The 16233-nt window shown below is 40.2% G+C and overlaps 2 protein-coding genes across 2 annotated transcripts in view; one reads left to right on the top strand and one right to left on the bottom strand.

Moving 5' to 3' along the window:
• The window catches only part of SPATA18 (spermatogenesis associated 18), a 59799-nt gene extending 59177 nt beyond the window's left edge, over positions 1 to 622 (bottom strand). The window contains exon 1 of the mRNA XM_087864139.1: positions 370 to 622. The gene's annotated coding sequence lies outside the window, so the exon portion shown is untranslated. The remainder of the gene's footprint in view (positions 1 to 369) is intronic.
• Positions 594 to 16156, top strand: SGCB (sarcoglycan beta). The gene is made up of 6 exons (XM_045815899.2): positions 594 to 742; positions 5947 to 6156; positions 10342 to 10527; positions 11173 to 11364; positions 11680 to 11811; positions 14905 to 16156. The coding sequence occupies exons 1-6, from the start codon at positions 707 to 709 to the stop codon at positions 15106 to 15108; spliced, it is 960 nt and encodes a 319-aa protein (XP_045671855.1). The 5' UTR covers positions 594 to 706; the 3' UTR covers positions 15109 to 16156.
• The last annotated feature ends 77 nt before the right edge of the window (positions 16157 to 16233 follow it).

Raw genomic sequence — 16233 nt, forward strand, 5'->3', positions numbered from 1 at the left:
CTAAGAGGAGCGTTGGATTCTACTGACAACGAGGAACAAGGAATGCGTGCTCACATTACTTTTACTTTGGTGGCACATTCCCAGTGTGCAGTGAGTATCTGTTGGGTTGGGTTCCCCCACCATGTATATCGACAACACTGTCTCCAATAGTAAATGGAAAATCCACCCCCAATGCCACAGAAGATAGCATCAGACTTCACAGGCCCTCCAAAGTTAAGAAGCATCCCTAAAGCGCTTTTACGTCCTCCTTGAGGCCTCTCAAGTTTCCAAGATTTTAGCTGGCTAATCGGCAACTTGTTAACGTCCATGCACACTGTCACAACTCCTCCCTCCCCGTCCCTATGTGCTCCCCAAAACGCCCCTCCCCACCTTGGCCAGGGAGACCCCGGCCCATGATGCAAGGGAGACGTCACAGCTCGGGACCGCACCAGCCCTCCGTGATGGGAACGGAGGGCGAAGGGAGAGGCGAAATCCTCTTTTGAAGCGCCCTTTCGGCAAAGTCCAGAGGCTGCCGGAGTTCGCGTGAACACCGGTGCGCGGGAAGGCGCGCCCCGAGGCCAAAGCGCTGGATACAGGGGCGGCGAACCTCCCTCCCACCGGGCGGGGCTGCAGCGCGCGGCGCCCCCCACCCCCTCAGCCAGGGCGCAGGCGCAGGCGTGCGGGGTGCGGCCGCGGTGCGGAGGGCGGTGGCGCTGGGCGCGGGAAGATGGCGGCAGCGGCGGCGGCAGCGGCGGCCGAGCAGGTCTGGGAGCCCCGCCGCGGCCCGGGGCAGGAGGGGCCGGGGAGGCCGGGGTCCTGCCAGTGGGGTCCGTCGTGGGGCCGGCCGGCAGAGGCCGAGACGCGAGGGCGTGCGGGGGGCGCGGGCCGGGCTCCGGGGGGCGGAGCGAGCGGGAGGAGCTGTCCGCAGCCCGCGATGCTGGCGAGGGCCGGGCGGGACTGCGGGCTTGGGCGCCGGGTCCCTGAGGGGAAGCAGGGGGCGGCCCTCGGCCTGGCCGGCTGCTCTTTGGCCGGGCTGAGGAGGGGTCGCCGGCTGAGGGGCGGGGAGGCGGCCGTGGCAGCTGGGAGCCTGTGCCAGGACGTGCCGGGGACGTGCCCGGTTCGGTAGCCAGCGAAGATGCGGGTAAAAATAGCCTCAGCCCCTGAGCGGGGAGGCTCCCCTGACACCAGCCAAGAACCAGTCAGCTGTTGCCTGGATGTCTGCTTGGGGCCAGTGCTTGTGTCTGCCATCCCCGATATGCAGGCATCAGGTTTCTCCTCCCGCTTTGGTTTTGGAGATGTGGTCACCAGTTTAAAACTGCCTCCTGTCCAGTTGGTTTAAAATTATTTTTTTAGTGCTTTATCAAGTATTTCCTGATCTGCATTGTAAAGTTGTACCTTAGAGTAGTTTAAAAGACTATTTTCCCCCAAAGCAAGCTATACATATGCATACACATACATGCATGCATGTGTTACATATACATACCTACAGTTGCTAGGATATTTTTTGTAATAAAAATAATTTTCATAGTCACTTTTTTCCTTAACTGTTATTTCCCTTTACAAAACTATGATACGATAGTTTCCTTTGAAAAAGTCTCATTCTACAACATTATTGAAAAAATAAATGCAAGTCAAGTTGCCAGCATTCTGTTCTCAGAAAAGACTTTAACTACTTAACTGATTTTGGAGAACTGTTAGATATATATCACTGGAACAGTCATTCTGAAGGACATAAAAAAATAGAAAACATGAATCCACCTTCAAGGAGCTTAAAGTCAAACTGCCAAATAAATGCAGAAAAATCAGCTAAGTGGGCAAGCTACAGACCAAAACAGTAAAATAAAATCTAAAGGAATGAGTGAAAGTAAAAGGAGACAAAGCTTCTTGGATTTGTTAAGATTAAAATTGTTCTTTGGCTTTCCTGATTTCCCTTCTGACTTATCAGCTCTTGTTTTAGATGGTTCTTTTTTCATCCACATTACCTACTGATGCTCTGGAGGTTCCAACAAGGTTCTGTTCTTGCTTTACACATAAACTGGGCAGTCTGGTCCATTCCTTAGTTTCCACTTCAGAGTTAAACATTTATGTCTCCAGCCTGAACTGAATTTTCCACAGGCACCCAAACTCAAAAATGTACAAAATTGGATTGCATCCTGTTTACCATTAAAAGGGCTACAACCATCCATTCACTTGATTATCCTAGCTAGAAACTTGACAGTCGGACCAGCCTAAGGGAGCTCAGAAGGGACACACATGTGGTTTCATGCTCTCCCGTCCTAGGTGTGATATTTGAACACAGGACCCCACGTTTTCTTTTTCCTTCAGACTCCACATATTATGTACCAGGTCTCTACATGAGAGTCATCTTAGATTCCCCAATCAATCACCAGGTTCTGTGGTTCTTCCTCTTCATCTAAGGCTCAGTCAAGCCCTCCTTTGGACTAATATCAACAGTGTTTATCTAACAGTTGATATCTTCATCTCTAAACTCTTCTGTTCCAGCTTATCTCTTTTTGGTACATGACTTTGATTTTGCTGTAATGCAAATCTGATTGTATCACTAACCCATTTTACATTTTTAGTAGTTCCCCATCACCTTCGGGATAAAGTCCATTGTTCTTGACACAGTACTTATGTCCATTCATTTGCTGGCCCCTAACCATACATCTGACCCTATTTTTTGCCCCATTTCTATACTCATCCTTTTACCATCCACAGAAACTACCAAAATTAGTTCACACTGAGATGACTTGTATTCAAAGTTTCCATGCTGCTCCCTCTGACTGGAATGCCTTTCTCTGTGCTCTTGCCTGGCTAACTCCTATTTATCCTTCCAAGATTCAAATGAAATCTCAGCCTTTCTTAAAAACCTTCCCCTTGATGCACCTGCTTGCTGGTAGAGCTACCTTCCTCTTCTGTACCTTTCAATATCCTTGCTACCACTGCATTTGCCACATTGAATTGCCATTGTTAGTGACCCGGTCTGTCTACTCTCCTGGCTGGTAAGCAAGTTTATTGAGGGTAGGTGCTATGTCTGGCTTGTCTTAGTGATCTGCAACATTTGGCATATAGTAACTCTTCAAAAAATCGTAAATGTATCAAATTGAATATAATAATATGCGTGAACTGGCAGAAAAGAGTAAAGAATGCATCCCAGGAGGGATTAGTTTTGTCTTCTCTTTTATGTAGACCTTTATTCAAGCCCTGACTTTTAAATTGCTGTGTCTGTGAAAATTAGAAGAAAGCATACCTCCTTTAAGGTATTCTATGCGTTCAGCCAAAAAGTATCAAAATGCTTATTCCACTCTAAGATGTCTGCAGTATCCTTGTACCCTCATAGATGTTGTACCCCATGCAGACACACCACCCACACAATACTCAACCGCCTGTCCTGTGAAGAAATCTGGTGAGTAGATTATCTTCTATAGAGCCTTCCTTACTGCTTTGTGGAATTACAAAAATTATATCTGCTGCATTACTCACAATGATTATTCCCGTCTTTTTCTATTTTCCATAAGCCCTTAACCAGCCTGCTACCTCTGCCGCCATGATAAGATTCCAGTAGCCTTCTCCACTCTTTCTTGGCAGATGACCTTGCCTTTCACATCCCCAAGAAAACAAAGAATGCTTTCTCTCCTGGGTGTGAACTGCTTCATCTAAGTGGGAGCCTATCCTTTTCTCATGTACTCTGTATCACTTTCTTTCCTGCCTCCTAGAGGGTTTCGTTTCCTGCATTATCCTGCCCTGCTGTGAGAGCTTTGGTCTTTGCCCCTCTTGGCTTCTTTCCCTCTGCCATCAAACATACAGGTCTTTCCCCAAATTGGGGGGGGGGGGTGGTTACTAACAGCAATAACAAAAGCACAGTTTTCCTCTGATAGTACATAATTCTTTAGCTAGAATCTTCTCTTTTTCCTCTTTTCTCTTTCTGGACTGGAAAATACATGTATACATGTGGCATCTTTTCAGACTGTGTCCAGCTTGCCAGTTTGCTACTCCGAGTTCACCTTTGAAGATTATAGAAGCACTTCTTGACAAAGCAAGTTCAGCAACACTGCACATTCTTGGTTTTCTTACTATTCATTGCATTTCTCATTTTCTACTACAGCTGCACATTTAAATTTTCCCAAGACTGTGTCCTTGGCCCTTTGTTCTCTTTCCTGTATGCTGTTTTTCAAGTAAACCGATGCACTCTGGTGGATTTAATTTACCTCAAGGCTAGGACTCTCTCAGATCTGTATCTCTAGTCCTGACTGATCTAATACCCGGTTGCATCCTTCCCCTTGCCTTTGAGTCCTGTGGCTATTTCTCATTTAGTTTAAGTGCAACATATGCAGAATCTTCTCCCTCCTCCATTCCCTATATTTAGCTAGTCACCATTCAGTAAACATGAGATTCTTTGAAGTTGGCTGCAAATTCAGTCAGCTCCTCTCACGAAGTATGTTTTTAATCTATCCTTTTTCGTCCCACCTTAGCTTAGGCCCTCATTACCTCATTCCTTCAAACCTCCATTACAACAACACCCCCAACTGCCTACTCACTGGTAGTCCTGTGTCCTCTCTACCCTACAAACACCCACATATTTAGCATCCTGAAATATATGTCATTCGTGCTCAGAAACCTCCAGGGACTCCTAGTTAAACAGACAGAAAGACCAGAATTTGTACCCAGCAGCCCAAGAATTTTCTCAACATGCCCTACTTTTCAACTTTATTCTCCCTACTCTGCCAGCTCTAACCCACCTGCTTTCTGTTTCCTTGAAAACAAATGCAAAGCCATTCTGTGTCTCCACCCATTGAACTCCATAGCATGAATTAGCCACACTATTGATTCTGGCACCTGAACATACAGAATATTTTGTTGCACTGCTAACTACTTTATACCCAAATCACATTTGTAATATCTAGAGAATAAGGGTCCTGCCCTATATTTCTTTAGTATTCCTATTTGTGGTATTAGTGTTTAAACATAAAATATTTAATAAATGCCTATTCAATAAATAAGTTTTCTCAGAGCTCTAAAATATATGTAAGTTGGGCAGTATCCATTTCTACCCATTTTGTGTTCATGATGTGTTACCAAAAATGTTATTCAACCATAGTCTAAGTTAGAGGTTCTCAAACTTTTCAGTCTCAAGTTATTTTTATGCCCTTAAAAGTTACTGAGGATCCCAAAGAACTTTTGTTTATGTGGGTTATATTCATTGATATTTACCATATTAAAAATTAAACCTGAGAAAATTTGAAACACAGGAATACGCAAGCACACATTCCATTAGCTGTTAAAGCATTGATGTCATCACATAGTCATTTAACCTCTGGAAAAGTCCACTGAACATTCATGAGAAAAGGAGAGTAAAAAAGGTAAATAACGTTTGGTGTTATTTTGAACATAGTTTTTATGCTCTGGGCTCCTGTAAGAATTCAGGGGACTCCTCCCAGTCTCCCCTGCCCATACTTTTGAAAACTGCTGATCTAGGATAATGTTAGCTTTAGCCAATTGGGGTGATAAATAGCAAAGTATCTCAGCCTTTCCAAATTCTTTTCTTATACGTGAAAAAAATATATATATATGTATGCATATATACATATATATATATATATATATATATATATGTAAAATGAAACAAATCACTATAAATCATTAGCTTAAAAAAGTTGACCCACTGTGGAATGTATATATCAATTCTTCCCCCAGATGAGCTAGCTGTGCACTTTAGGGACACTAGGTCTATTCAAAGCAGAGGGTAGAAACATGTTTTCAAAGAGTCATACTAAAGGTTCTTCTCTGCTACCCCTCTAAGCATAGGAACGTCCTGACTTGGAGCCTGCAATTCAACATGACTTAAAGTTTATTCATGGAAAATGTATCACTAACCAGTTCAGCTTTCTTTCGTTAGGAATTTGCACTTCATAAATTCATTGAAAAGAATGAGTATGGCTGTTCCATTGTGTTGTATTTTGTTTTTAGCAAAGTTCCAATGGTCCTGTAAAGAAGTCCATGCGTGAGAAGGCTGTCGAGAGAAGGAATGTCAATAAGGAGCACAATAGTAATTTCAAAGCCGGTTATATTCCAATCGATGAAGATCGTCTCCATAAAACGGGACTGAGAGGGAGAAAGGGCAATTTAGCCATCTGTGTCATTATCCTCTTGTTTATCCTGGCTGTCATCAATTTAATTGTAAGTATGTGGTACAGAATTTTCTTTTTTTAATTACCATGGGGAACATTTTAGTGAAATCATGGACTTTGTTTCTATAATTTCTTTTGAAGCCCTCTTTCTCCTTTTCTATATGTGTTTTATCTCTTATTAAGTTTTTTTAGATGCACAATTACCCTTCATAGTGTATACAAAGAGCCCCTGACTTGCTTATTCTCCAAAATATTGTCTAACAGAATCCTGTCTTCCTAATTTCACAACCAAGAGTACATTTTATCAAATGTTTTTTTCTCCTGATACAGACTTTGAAAAACAACAGGAGATTCCAGCTTTTACACACGTACAGAAAAGAACCACTGGCATTTTTTAAATGTATTATTAAAGTGTAGTTAACTTATGATGTTATGTTAGTTTCACATGTACAACATGGGCATTGGACAGTTCTATACATTACTCAGTGCTCCTTAAGTGTAGTCACCATCTGGCACCATACAACATTACTACAGTGTTATTGACTATATTCTCTATGCTGTACTTTTCATCTCTGTGGCTTACTTATTTTATAACTGTAAGTCTGTACTTCTTATTGAGTTGTCATTAATATGTTACATATTTTAAAAAACTAGTATGCTGGGGCGCCTGGGTGGCGCAGTCGTTAAGCGTCTGCCTTCGGCTCAGGGCGTGATCCCGGCGTTCTGGGATCGAGTCCCATATCGGGCTCCTCCACTGGGAGCCTGCTTATTCCTCTCCCACTCCCCTGCTGTGTTCCCTCTCTCACTGGCTGTCTCTCTGTCACATAAATAAATAAAATCTTAAAAAAAAAAAAAAAAAAACTAGTATGCTAATATTGCCATGTATTATTTTTATTTAGAAGAAAGTGTGCATGGAATATTCCCTTTAAAGGACTTAACTTTTGGAAGGATAAAGTCAACTCGGTAGAAGAGACCTTTGCCATCATGACTTTACTGCCTTCACCTCTCCTAAAAAATATAATCCTTTCTGTTTTCATTCAGCTTTTCCTAAATTTAGTCTTACCTCCTCAACCAGATTTTAAAATTGTAAACCTTGTTTGACAGCAGAGGATTATATTTTGAGGTCTTAAGTCTCTGTTGTCAAAGAATGAAAGGATCTGGTAGACCAGTTTACATTAAGGTGCTGAAGACCTAGTATGTTGTCTTTTCCAAAGATACTTGCTTTTCTAAAGAAGACTTAATCCAAGGTTGTAAGTACCTGAGGGTTAAACTTGAACCCCTCTAGCACACATATAGATGACGTATTCAGAGAATGGTTACTGATCTACCAATGACTGATGTACATGGGCTACAGTGGTTCTAAAGTGATTCCATTTATCTTTATTTTTGACTTCTAGTGCTTTCAAGCCAGTCCTTTATATTTTATGTATATCCAAAACGTTCGTGTCTAATTCTTCCCTTACATTGGTAAGAGCTGGTACTGTAAATAGCTTTACTAGGAGCACATGTTCTGAATTTATTTTATCTAAAAAAATTTTTTGTTGGAAACTTCTGGTTAAGATGGCAGAATGAAGACATTTTCATCTCCTTCCTCTTTAAAAAGCTCATCCCAAGATGACAATGTCAAGAAACCGAAATATCTTGAAAGAACATGGGAAGCAACCGAAATCCTAAACCATAATATATGAAGACAAAAAAGCAGGAGGAGAAATGGCAGATAACTTACCAGAGAAGAGAAACTGCTCCTGTGTGTTGGAGAAAATGCCTCACAGAATCATCAGGAATTGGAAATACAAGTACCGTGAAAAGCAGGAGTGAGGCAGGAACTGAAGACAGCTTTTTGAAAACCCTGTAGAAAGAGCCATGAGATCCCTCGCCTTCCTCTCCCTTCTAGCCAACAGTTAGGCAGCCTCGCCTCTCAACCCCACACAGCATGTTATGGAAGGGAGAGGTTTCTTCCTGAGGATACTGCGCAGAGGAGGGTAGGGATGGGTTTCCATGCTGCAGGTGGGGAAGTCTGAGTCCTGAGCACTGAGACTCCGTTTCTCAGCTCTCCAGCTCTCTTCTCAGTCTCTGTCCCAGCTCTCTGGCACCAGGCTTCTGCCCCACAGGCGAGAGACGAAATAGCCTGTTCTGGTGAAACCGAAGCCTCTGGAGAAAAATCCTCTAGATACTGACACTTGTCAGGTCCCCACGAAAAAGCCACCTAATCTCCTGCCGGGAAGCCTGTCTGTCACGAACCCTACCCCACTCAGAAAACTTTTCCATGCACTTTTTTAAACCTCGCTGTTAAATATGAACACAGAGCCACCAGGGGTCAAGGGATTTTTTTGGAAAGCTCCCAGAATTGAAAAATGATGGAGACTAAAAACACAAAACATGGGGAAAATAGGAATTCAGGGAGATAAAGAAAATAAAATGAATGACAGAAAACTTAAAAAACTAAAACCAGTATCTTCAGAGAAATGAGAGGATATTACATCCATGAAACAAGGATAACATGTGATTAAAGAATAAGGAAGAACTTGCAGAAATACATAGGGATGGGTGGATGGACAGATGGGTAGAATGGAGAAAGAGATTAGAAGATAAAAGGAACCCTTCCAGAAAGCTCAACAAAATTAAAGAATCAATCCAGGAAGTGTAACATTCTGTTAATAGGAGTTTCAGAAAGAGATAAGAAAGAACACTGGGGAAGACGTTATCAAATAAATAAACCAAGAAAATTTCCTAGAACAGATTGAAAACTACCATTCTGGGTCCAGTGTCATGCATAAAAAAGACTCACACCAAGGCCATGACTGTGAAATTTAAGAAAACCAGGGATAAAGAGAAGATCCTAAAATCTTGAAGAAAAATAAAAACAGGTTATGTATGAAGAATACAAAATCAGAGGCATCAGACCTCTCAAATGCAGCCCTGCAAACCAGACAGCAAGACAGCAAAGGCCTTGAAAATTCAGAGAGAAAATAACACGAAATGTAGAAATGTCTGTCAAGCTAGACTATTAATCAAATGTGAGGACTTCTAAGGATGTTTTTTAACTATGCACACTCTCAAAATTTCCTTCACATATATTCTTTCTAAGGAGGCCACTGGAGGAAGTGCTCACTGCAAGAAGGCACTAACTGGCAGAGAGCTGGAGGGAGGGATGCAGGACACGGGGTGTCCAGCACCGGACAAAGACGGAAGGAAGTTCCAGCATGAGAGTGAATGGAAAGTTCGCAAGTTACGGCTGCGTTGCATACCCCAGGGGAATAGGCCAGATTGGAGCAAGAGGATCAGAGTTCCAGCAAGCTTTCCTGAGAGAGGAAAATAGGACTCCTAGAATAAATTCTCCAAGAGGTTTGGACTTCGAGAACCTTTGACTGACTGACGTTTTACAGAAACGTTGGAGGTTTTGAAAAGATCCAGTCAGGTTTTCAAAGAAACGAAGCAAATGTGGTCCAGTGCTGGAGAAAGACAAATAGGAAATTCCAAGTGACACGGAGTACAAGAAAGGAACTGCTCTCTTAGCTACAGTGTTTGGCTTAGCAGTGAACAGTACTTACACTCTTACTTAAAATTTGTACTTACGGTACTAAAAATACGGAACCTGGGTCTAGCCAGCACTCGAAATGGGAGCAGGGGAAAAGAAATATAAATGAGATAAATTCCTATCTGCTAAAGTAGGATATTAATAGATAAAACTTCAAATTGATGAGTGAAGATAATATATCAGTTAAAAATCTGGAATAAATTCTAGATGAAATACCTAAAATTGGTGAAAGTGACTGTTCTAGGCGAGATGTGGAGGGAGCAGAAGAAATAAGAAACTGCTCTTTTTTTTTTCTGAGATTTTATTTATTTATTTGACAGAGAGCACAAGCAGGGGGAGCGGCAGAGGGAGAGGGAGAAGCAGGCTTCCTGCTGAGCAAGGAGCCCAATGTGGGGCTCGATCCCAGAACCCCAGGATCATGACCTGAGCCGAAGGCAGACACTTAACCGACTGAGCCACCCAGGTGCCCCAAGAAACTGCTGTTTTAGCACTTTTTGACTTTTAGCTATTTGCCTGTAATACCTTGATAAAAATAAAATTGGTTTTGTTTATAAGTGGAAAACCAATTGATGTGTTCATTATCACTGGTGAGACATCTTAGGAAGTTTAATCCTTTGGCAATTACCTTTTCTGTTTGTTTTCTAATTATGTTAAATGTGTGCTGCCTATTAACAGGGGGCTTGTGTTCTGTTTTAGATAACACTTGTTATCTGGGCTGTGATTCGCATTGGACCAAATGGCTGTGACAGCATGGAGTTTCATGAGAGTGGCCTGCTCCGGTTTAAGCAAGTATCTGACATGGGAGTTATACATCCTCTTTATAAAAGCACAGTAGGAGGAAGACGAAATGAAAACTTGGTTATCACCGGCAACAACCAGCCTGTAAGTTACCATATCAGTTGAGGGACATTAGAGAAAAATTCTTTGTAAAAACCTAGAGTTGATTATTGGAAATGGATATTTTCCTCAAGAGAATATTCATAAGCATATTTAATAATATTGTTGGTCTTATAACCTGTTAATATTACATGCTTTCTTAATATCTTAATATGGTAGCATTTTCTGTAATAGATTAATTAGGAATAGTGTGTTCTCTTTCTCCTCCATGCAAAGTAACCAGCAAACAAAGCACCTTCCCAGATTGGAATACTTTGTACTTTCTGGGAGTCTAGAAGGGAATATGCCAGTAGAGTCCATGGCAGCCCATGCCAAGTGGCTACTGTAACACAGGTTTTCAATGGAATAGAACCTCAAGGAGGTATTCTTACCACCCCCTGCGCATCTTAGGCCCAGATCCGTCTATATGCCCTGTGACCCATGGATTTGTGCAGAGCAGTGTAAGCAAACAAGCATATAAACCCTTATTTTAAAGAACTCTTTTCCCAAGTGGATAGAGACAGGACAGACAGATACAATTAAAATTATGTGAAGTTAGTCTGTTATTATAAAGTGTTTGATGATGTTCGTGATGAATTTTGGATGCAGTCTCCTTTGAAAACATATTCATGATAAAGTGTTTCTCTGAAGATTGTTTTTCAGCAAGGGACAACAAAGCTCAGTGTAGAAAAGAACAAAACTTCTATTACAAGTGACATTGGTATGCAGTTTTTTGACCCGAGGACTCAGAATATCTTATTCAGCACAGACTATGAAACACATGAGTTTCATTTGCCAAGTGGAGTGAAAAGTCTGAATGTTCAAAAAGCATCTACTGAAAGGGTATGATTTATTTTGTTTGCTTTATTAATGGAAGAGAATTACTGTCTAAAGTTACAAAGCGGGAGGGGAGTTTTGCTGTTTTATAGTGATGTGAAAGAATAAATTCTAGAACAGTGGGAAGGATTGGTTAGTTCTAGATTTGTCATCTGATCATTATCAAGTCACATCTCTCTCTCTCAACACCTATAAAACGTGACTGAAAACTCTTGCCTTTCATATTCCGTGGTTGAAACTCCTGTTCCTCTGTCTCTGATAATAATTCTCACTTTAATTTAGAAATGCTTTTTATTACTTTTTTTTTTATTTTATTTTCAGATTACCAGCAATGCTACTAGTGACTTAAATATAAAAGTTGACGGGCGTGCTATCGTGCGTGGAAATGAAGGTGTATTCATTATGGGCAAAACCATTGAATTTCACATGGGTGGTAATATGGAGTTAAAGGCAGTGAGTATTTCTTAAGAGTTTTAGAGAATTATTAGATTCTTGGGCACATAAATCTATTTGTGGAATAGTATACAATTATTAAAAATGGTAATGTAGTTGTATATTTTTTGACATGGAAGGATGTTCAAAATGCACTTTAAAGTGAAAGAAAGTTACAGTTTGTGAAATATCTCATTTTCATTTTTTAATACATATGTACATTTATAAAAACTTGGAAGGGTATGCCAAAATGTCAACAATGGTTGGCTATGGGTAGCAGGATAACAGACGACTTTACTTTTATTTTTCTTTCTGCTTGCCTCTTGTTTTCTAAAAAAAATTTTCACAACATGACACCTATATTACTTTAAAAGGTAAAAATAAATAAACTTCCAAAATTCTGAAAGAATTCTCAAAGTAAGAATTATCATAGTAAGTATCCATTCCCTGAAGTTGTTGGGTATTTTTTTAATTAAAGATATTTCATGCCCTTTCCTGAGTTTCATATCCAGTGGTGTGAAAATCAGTTAGCAAATGTACAAAATGTATTTTATTTACCCATCTATTATTAACTGCAAAGGAAAGAGATTTTGCCTTTATTATAGCTATTGAAAAGTGAAGTTTTGTCCTTCACAGATTATATCTGAACTTCAGCAGGTAACATATCTCATATAAGGGAGCCAGAAGTCCAAAAACGGTTTACCTGCTTTGATCAAAGCATATTTATTCAAAATGTCTTTGGCCACCTGCTGTATGCTACTTAACCAAAGCTAATTAAATTTATTTTACCAAGCATCATATATGACAAAAATAAACTTAAACCTAAGGACACATAAAATAATTATTTCCTTTTATTTAAATTTAATTTAATTTAGAAAAAATAAGCTCTAAAAAATTAAGTTTTCCATTTTCATAAATAGCTTTCTCCTCTAAAACACATACTACAATTTCTAAATAATAAAGATAAACATAAATGTGTTTCTTGCTAGAAACTCAATAGCAATACTGAGTGTTTTTTGCATGTGCTGTAGTAAGAAGCCATTCCTCTAAGAGAATAGTGTTGAAGAACGGTCACAGTGAGACTGTTACTGTCAGCACTGGAAATTCAAAGAAGCAAGAGGTGTGATAGATCTGCATATAGCCATTAGCAAGTTATCTAAATCTTTTCTTTTTTTCTACCTGAAAAGTCTTTGTGTTGTTGATATGGGAAATATTAAGATACTTTGAAATACATATATATACATACCAGTTTCTCCACAGTTAAAGAAAAACAAGCCCCCAGTACTGAAAAGATAATTAGCTTTATAATCCAGTTAATATCAGTGGTTAGTTTTTAAGTGTATAGCTAATTATAAGGAAAAATTTAAAAAAAAAAAGAATTTTATCAATTAAACTGCATTTAAAGAAAAAACTGCTCTCGCAATTTAAAGAAAGTAAAATTAAATGACCACAAGATGGCAACATTGGAACAAAATTTCAAAATTAATCACTTCAGGCTTCCGTTTATTCCATATGCATACTAACACTACATAGTCAATTAGCTATTTCCATTTCTTCAAACACAACTTTGTCTTATTGCTTCGAATGCCATCTATGACCTGATGACTCTCAAATCTGGAACTCCTGCTTTAATCTCTCCTCCAATCTAAGACTCACACACCCAGCTGACTTACCATCTCACTCCAGTGCATAATCGCCATCTCAAATTCAACAAGTCTAAAATCTTCATACCCTCCCTCTCTCCCCAAATATGCCTTTCTTTCAGTGTTCCCATCTTGTTAAATGGTGCCCATCGGTCCATCAGCAAAGCCTTCTGGCTCTGCCTTCAAAAACGAGAGTCTGGCTGCTTCTCATTGCCTCCACCACCTCCACCCCCACCCCCCATGGAATGAACTGCCACCACGTCCTGCTGCACTGTTGGAACGGCCTCCTAAATGGTCTGGCCGCTTTCTCAGTCACCCTGTGGTCAGCTGTCTGTACAGCAGCCACAGTGATCCTTCCTCAGAGATCCCATAACTTTCACGTCCACATCCCTCCAAATGGCTTCTCATCTAACTCGGGATACAGCTCAAAGTCCATTCCCTTCCCTAATGTGTCTGGCCCCAAGTTATTTCTTTGACTCATCTCCTACCAGTTGACTCTCTTGTGCTGTCTGCTTTAGCCACACTGGCTTCCACCTGTTCCTCGAACACCTAGCACATCTTCACACTGGGGCCTTTGCATGTATTGGGTCCTCTGCCTGAAGGGCCCTTCCTCCATTGCCCACATGGCTTATGCATGTCACCCAGTTTCTGCTGCTTTTGTGACCTTATCAGAGAGGCCTTCCCTGACCACCCTTTGTAAACAGAGCCCCTGCTTGGTCTCTCTCTGCTTACCTTTTTTCCTCCAGTGATGTTTTATTTATTTTACCTGTTCACATGTTTATTGTCTGCCCCTCCTCGTTAAAATGTCAGCTGCATGAGAACTTGGCTGTCTGTTGATTGCTGTATGGTTAGCACCTAGAATAATATCTAACTCATAGTAGACACTTAATAATTATTTGTTGAATGAATGAAAAGAAGGAAAGAGGGAGGAAAAAGGGAGAGAGAGGCTTAGGAGTTCCCAAAAAAAAAGGGCCTACAGTACAAGAATGTTTCTGAAACAGTCGGCTTGAAGAAGAGAACCTCGAGGCAGTTTTCTTTGAGTGCCTGGTCTTCAAAATTATCGGGTTTGAACTTTCATATGTGGTGTTGCAAAAACATTAGAAATTAAAATAATTTTCTGTAGGAGAAAAAGTGTTTTTCTTCTCATCATCAGAAACGTACCAGTCAGTAACTTTGTAAAAACTCTCTTAGGAAATAAAAAATGAAAATTACCTGTATCAGTCTTATGCACTTAGGAATTTTGATATAATTTTAATAACGTGTGTTATAACTGTATTGTTACGCATTATGAACTAAAGAGGTCACTAGTTGAATCTTGACATTGGTTTTGTTTTCTTTGTTGTTGTGTTGGTCATGACTTTACTGTTTTTTACTACCTCTTTTTCTTGTTAATACTCTAAGTTTTGTTTATTAATTTTGTCCTGTCACCACTTGTGGAGGTAAATAAATCATACTGTTGTTCTCCTAATAGGAAAACAGCATCATCCTAAATGGAACTGTGATGGTTAGCACGACTCGCCTACCTAGTTCCTCCAGTGGAGACCAGTTTGGGACTGGCGACTGGGTGCGCTACAAGCTCTGTATGTGTGCGGACGGAACGCTCTTCAAAGTACAAGTAACGGGCCGGAACATGGGCTGCCAGATCTCAGACAACCCCTGCGGAAACACTCACTAGAAGAACCTGAGAGGTCACCCACGTGTTCATATCTCGACTCGATTTTTTTTAAGAGTGTGCATGCAAGTCATGTTTTTAGAGAGTTTGCGATAACTCTTCTTTCATCTACAGAGCACTACTGTATCTATTATGTAATCTCCATATTTAAAAGATTGTCTCAGAGAGCCTAAATTTTAATACAGTTCATTAAGTTGCACTGATCTTCAAATTACAGTTCTAAAGTAATTATCAGAAGTGAATACAAGCAAAATTAGTCTTTAAAGAAGTGTTTTTAAAATCCCACTGTTCCTTGTTTAAAGGATAAAGGGCTGAAGCAACTGTTTAGACTCACTGTAAGTAAATTTTGGTAACTAATGGGGATACACCATGAATAAATGTTACATGCTCTGTCTTTTGGCTTCTAAGAGAAAAGACAGATTTTTAGTGCGTTAATTTTCAGCCGTATTCTCAATGCAAGTGAAGTCATTAAAGAACTTCACATATGTGAGCTGGTAAGAAACTGTGGTTTCTTAGTTTTGCACTAGGATGAAAATACTCTGTAATAGAATGTTTACTTTTTAAATATTGATGAGGACGAAGTGTTCACAATGTGGTAGAAACGGAAACACCATCTCAGCTTTAACTGTTAAATCCTGATGACAGCTGTCATTTACTGAGCATCTAACACATGCTAGGCACTGTCCCAGGCACTGCATCTGTAACATCGCTCATTCTCACCACAGCTCTGGATGTCGGTGTTATCATCCCAGTTTTATCCATCAGGAAACTGAGGATCAGAGAAGTTAAGAAACTTAAGAAATGTCACATAAGAAATAGCCGGCCGGGTTGGGATTGGAACTCGCATGTGATTCAAATCTAAATGTACCTGCTTCCAAATACCGTGTTCTTTTCACTATCTTCATTGAAGGCTTAATATTTAAAACTCTAGAAAAATGAAGACAGATTAATTCAAACTTACCTAAGCAGATAAGAATGAAATAAAACAGCCATGCTTACTCTAGTTTGAAAAGAAAAATAAATAAATCTCGTCTCAAAAAAAAAAAAAAAAGGCCAACTGCTATCAGGTTTTAAACTAGCTTAAGCCAATTCCAAAATAGTATACTATAGGGAAGTCAGATTAGCCTA

Source organism: Ursus americanus, chromosome 8 (assembly GCF_024610735.1).
Source record: "Ursus americanus isolate L20-20 chromosome 8, mUrsAme1.1.p, whole genome shotgun sequence".
Taxonomy (NCBI): Eukaryota; Metazoa; Chordata; class Mammalia; order Carnivora; family Ursidae; genus Ursus; species Ursus americanus.

Bases quoted from the DNA above. Each gene is read 5' to 3' on its own strand.
- SGCB (XM_045815899.2), top strand. From the start codon at position 707: ATGGCGGCAGCGGCGGCGGCAGCGGCGGCCGAGCAG. The intron at 6,157-10,341 runs GTAAGTATGTGG...GTTCTGTTTTAG, and splicing joins TGGCTGTCATCAATTTAATT to ATAACACTTGTTATCTGGGC. The intron at 11,812-14,904 runs GTGAGTATTTCT...TTCTCCTAATAG, and splicing joins GTAATATGGAGTTAAAGGCA to GAAAACAGCATCATCCTAAA.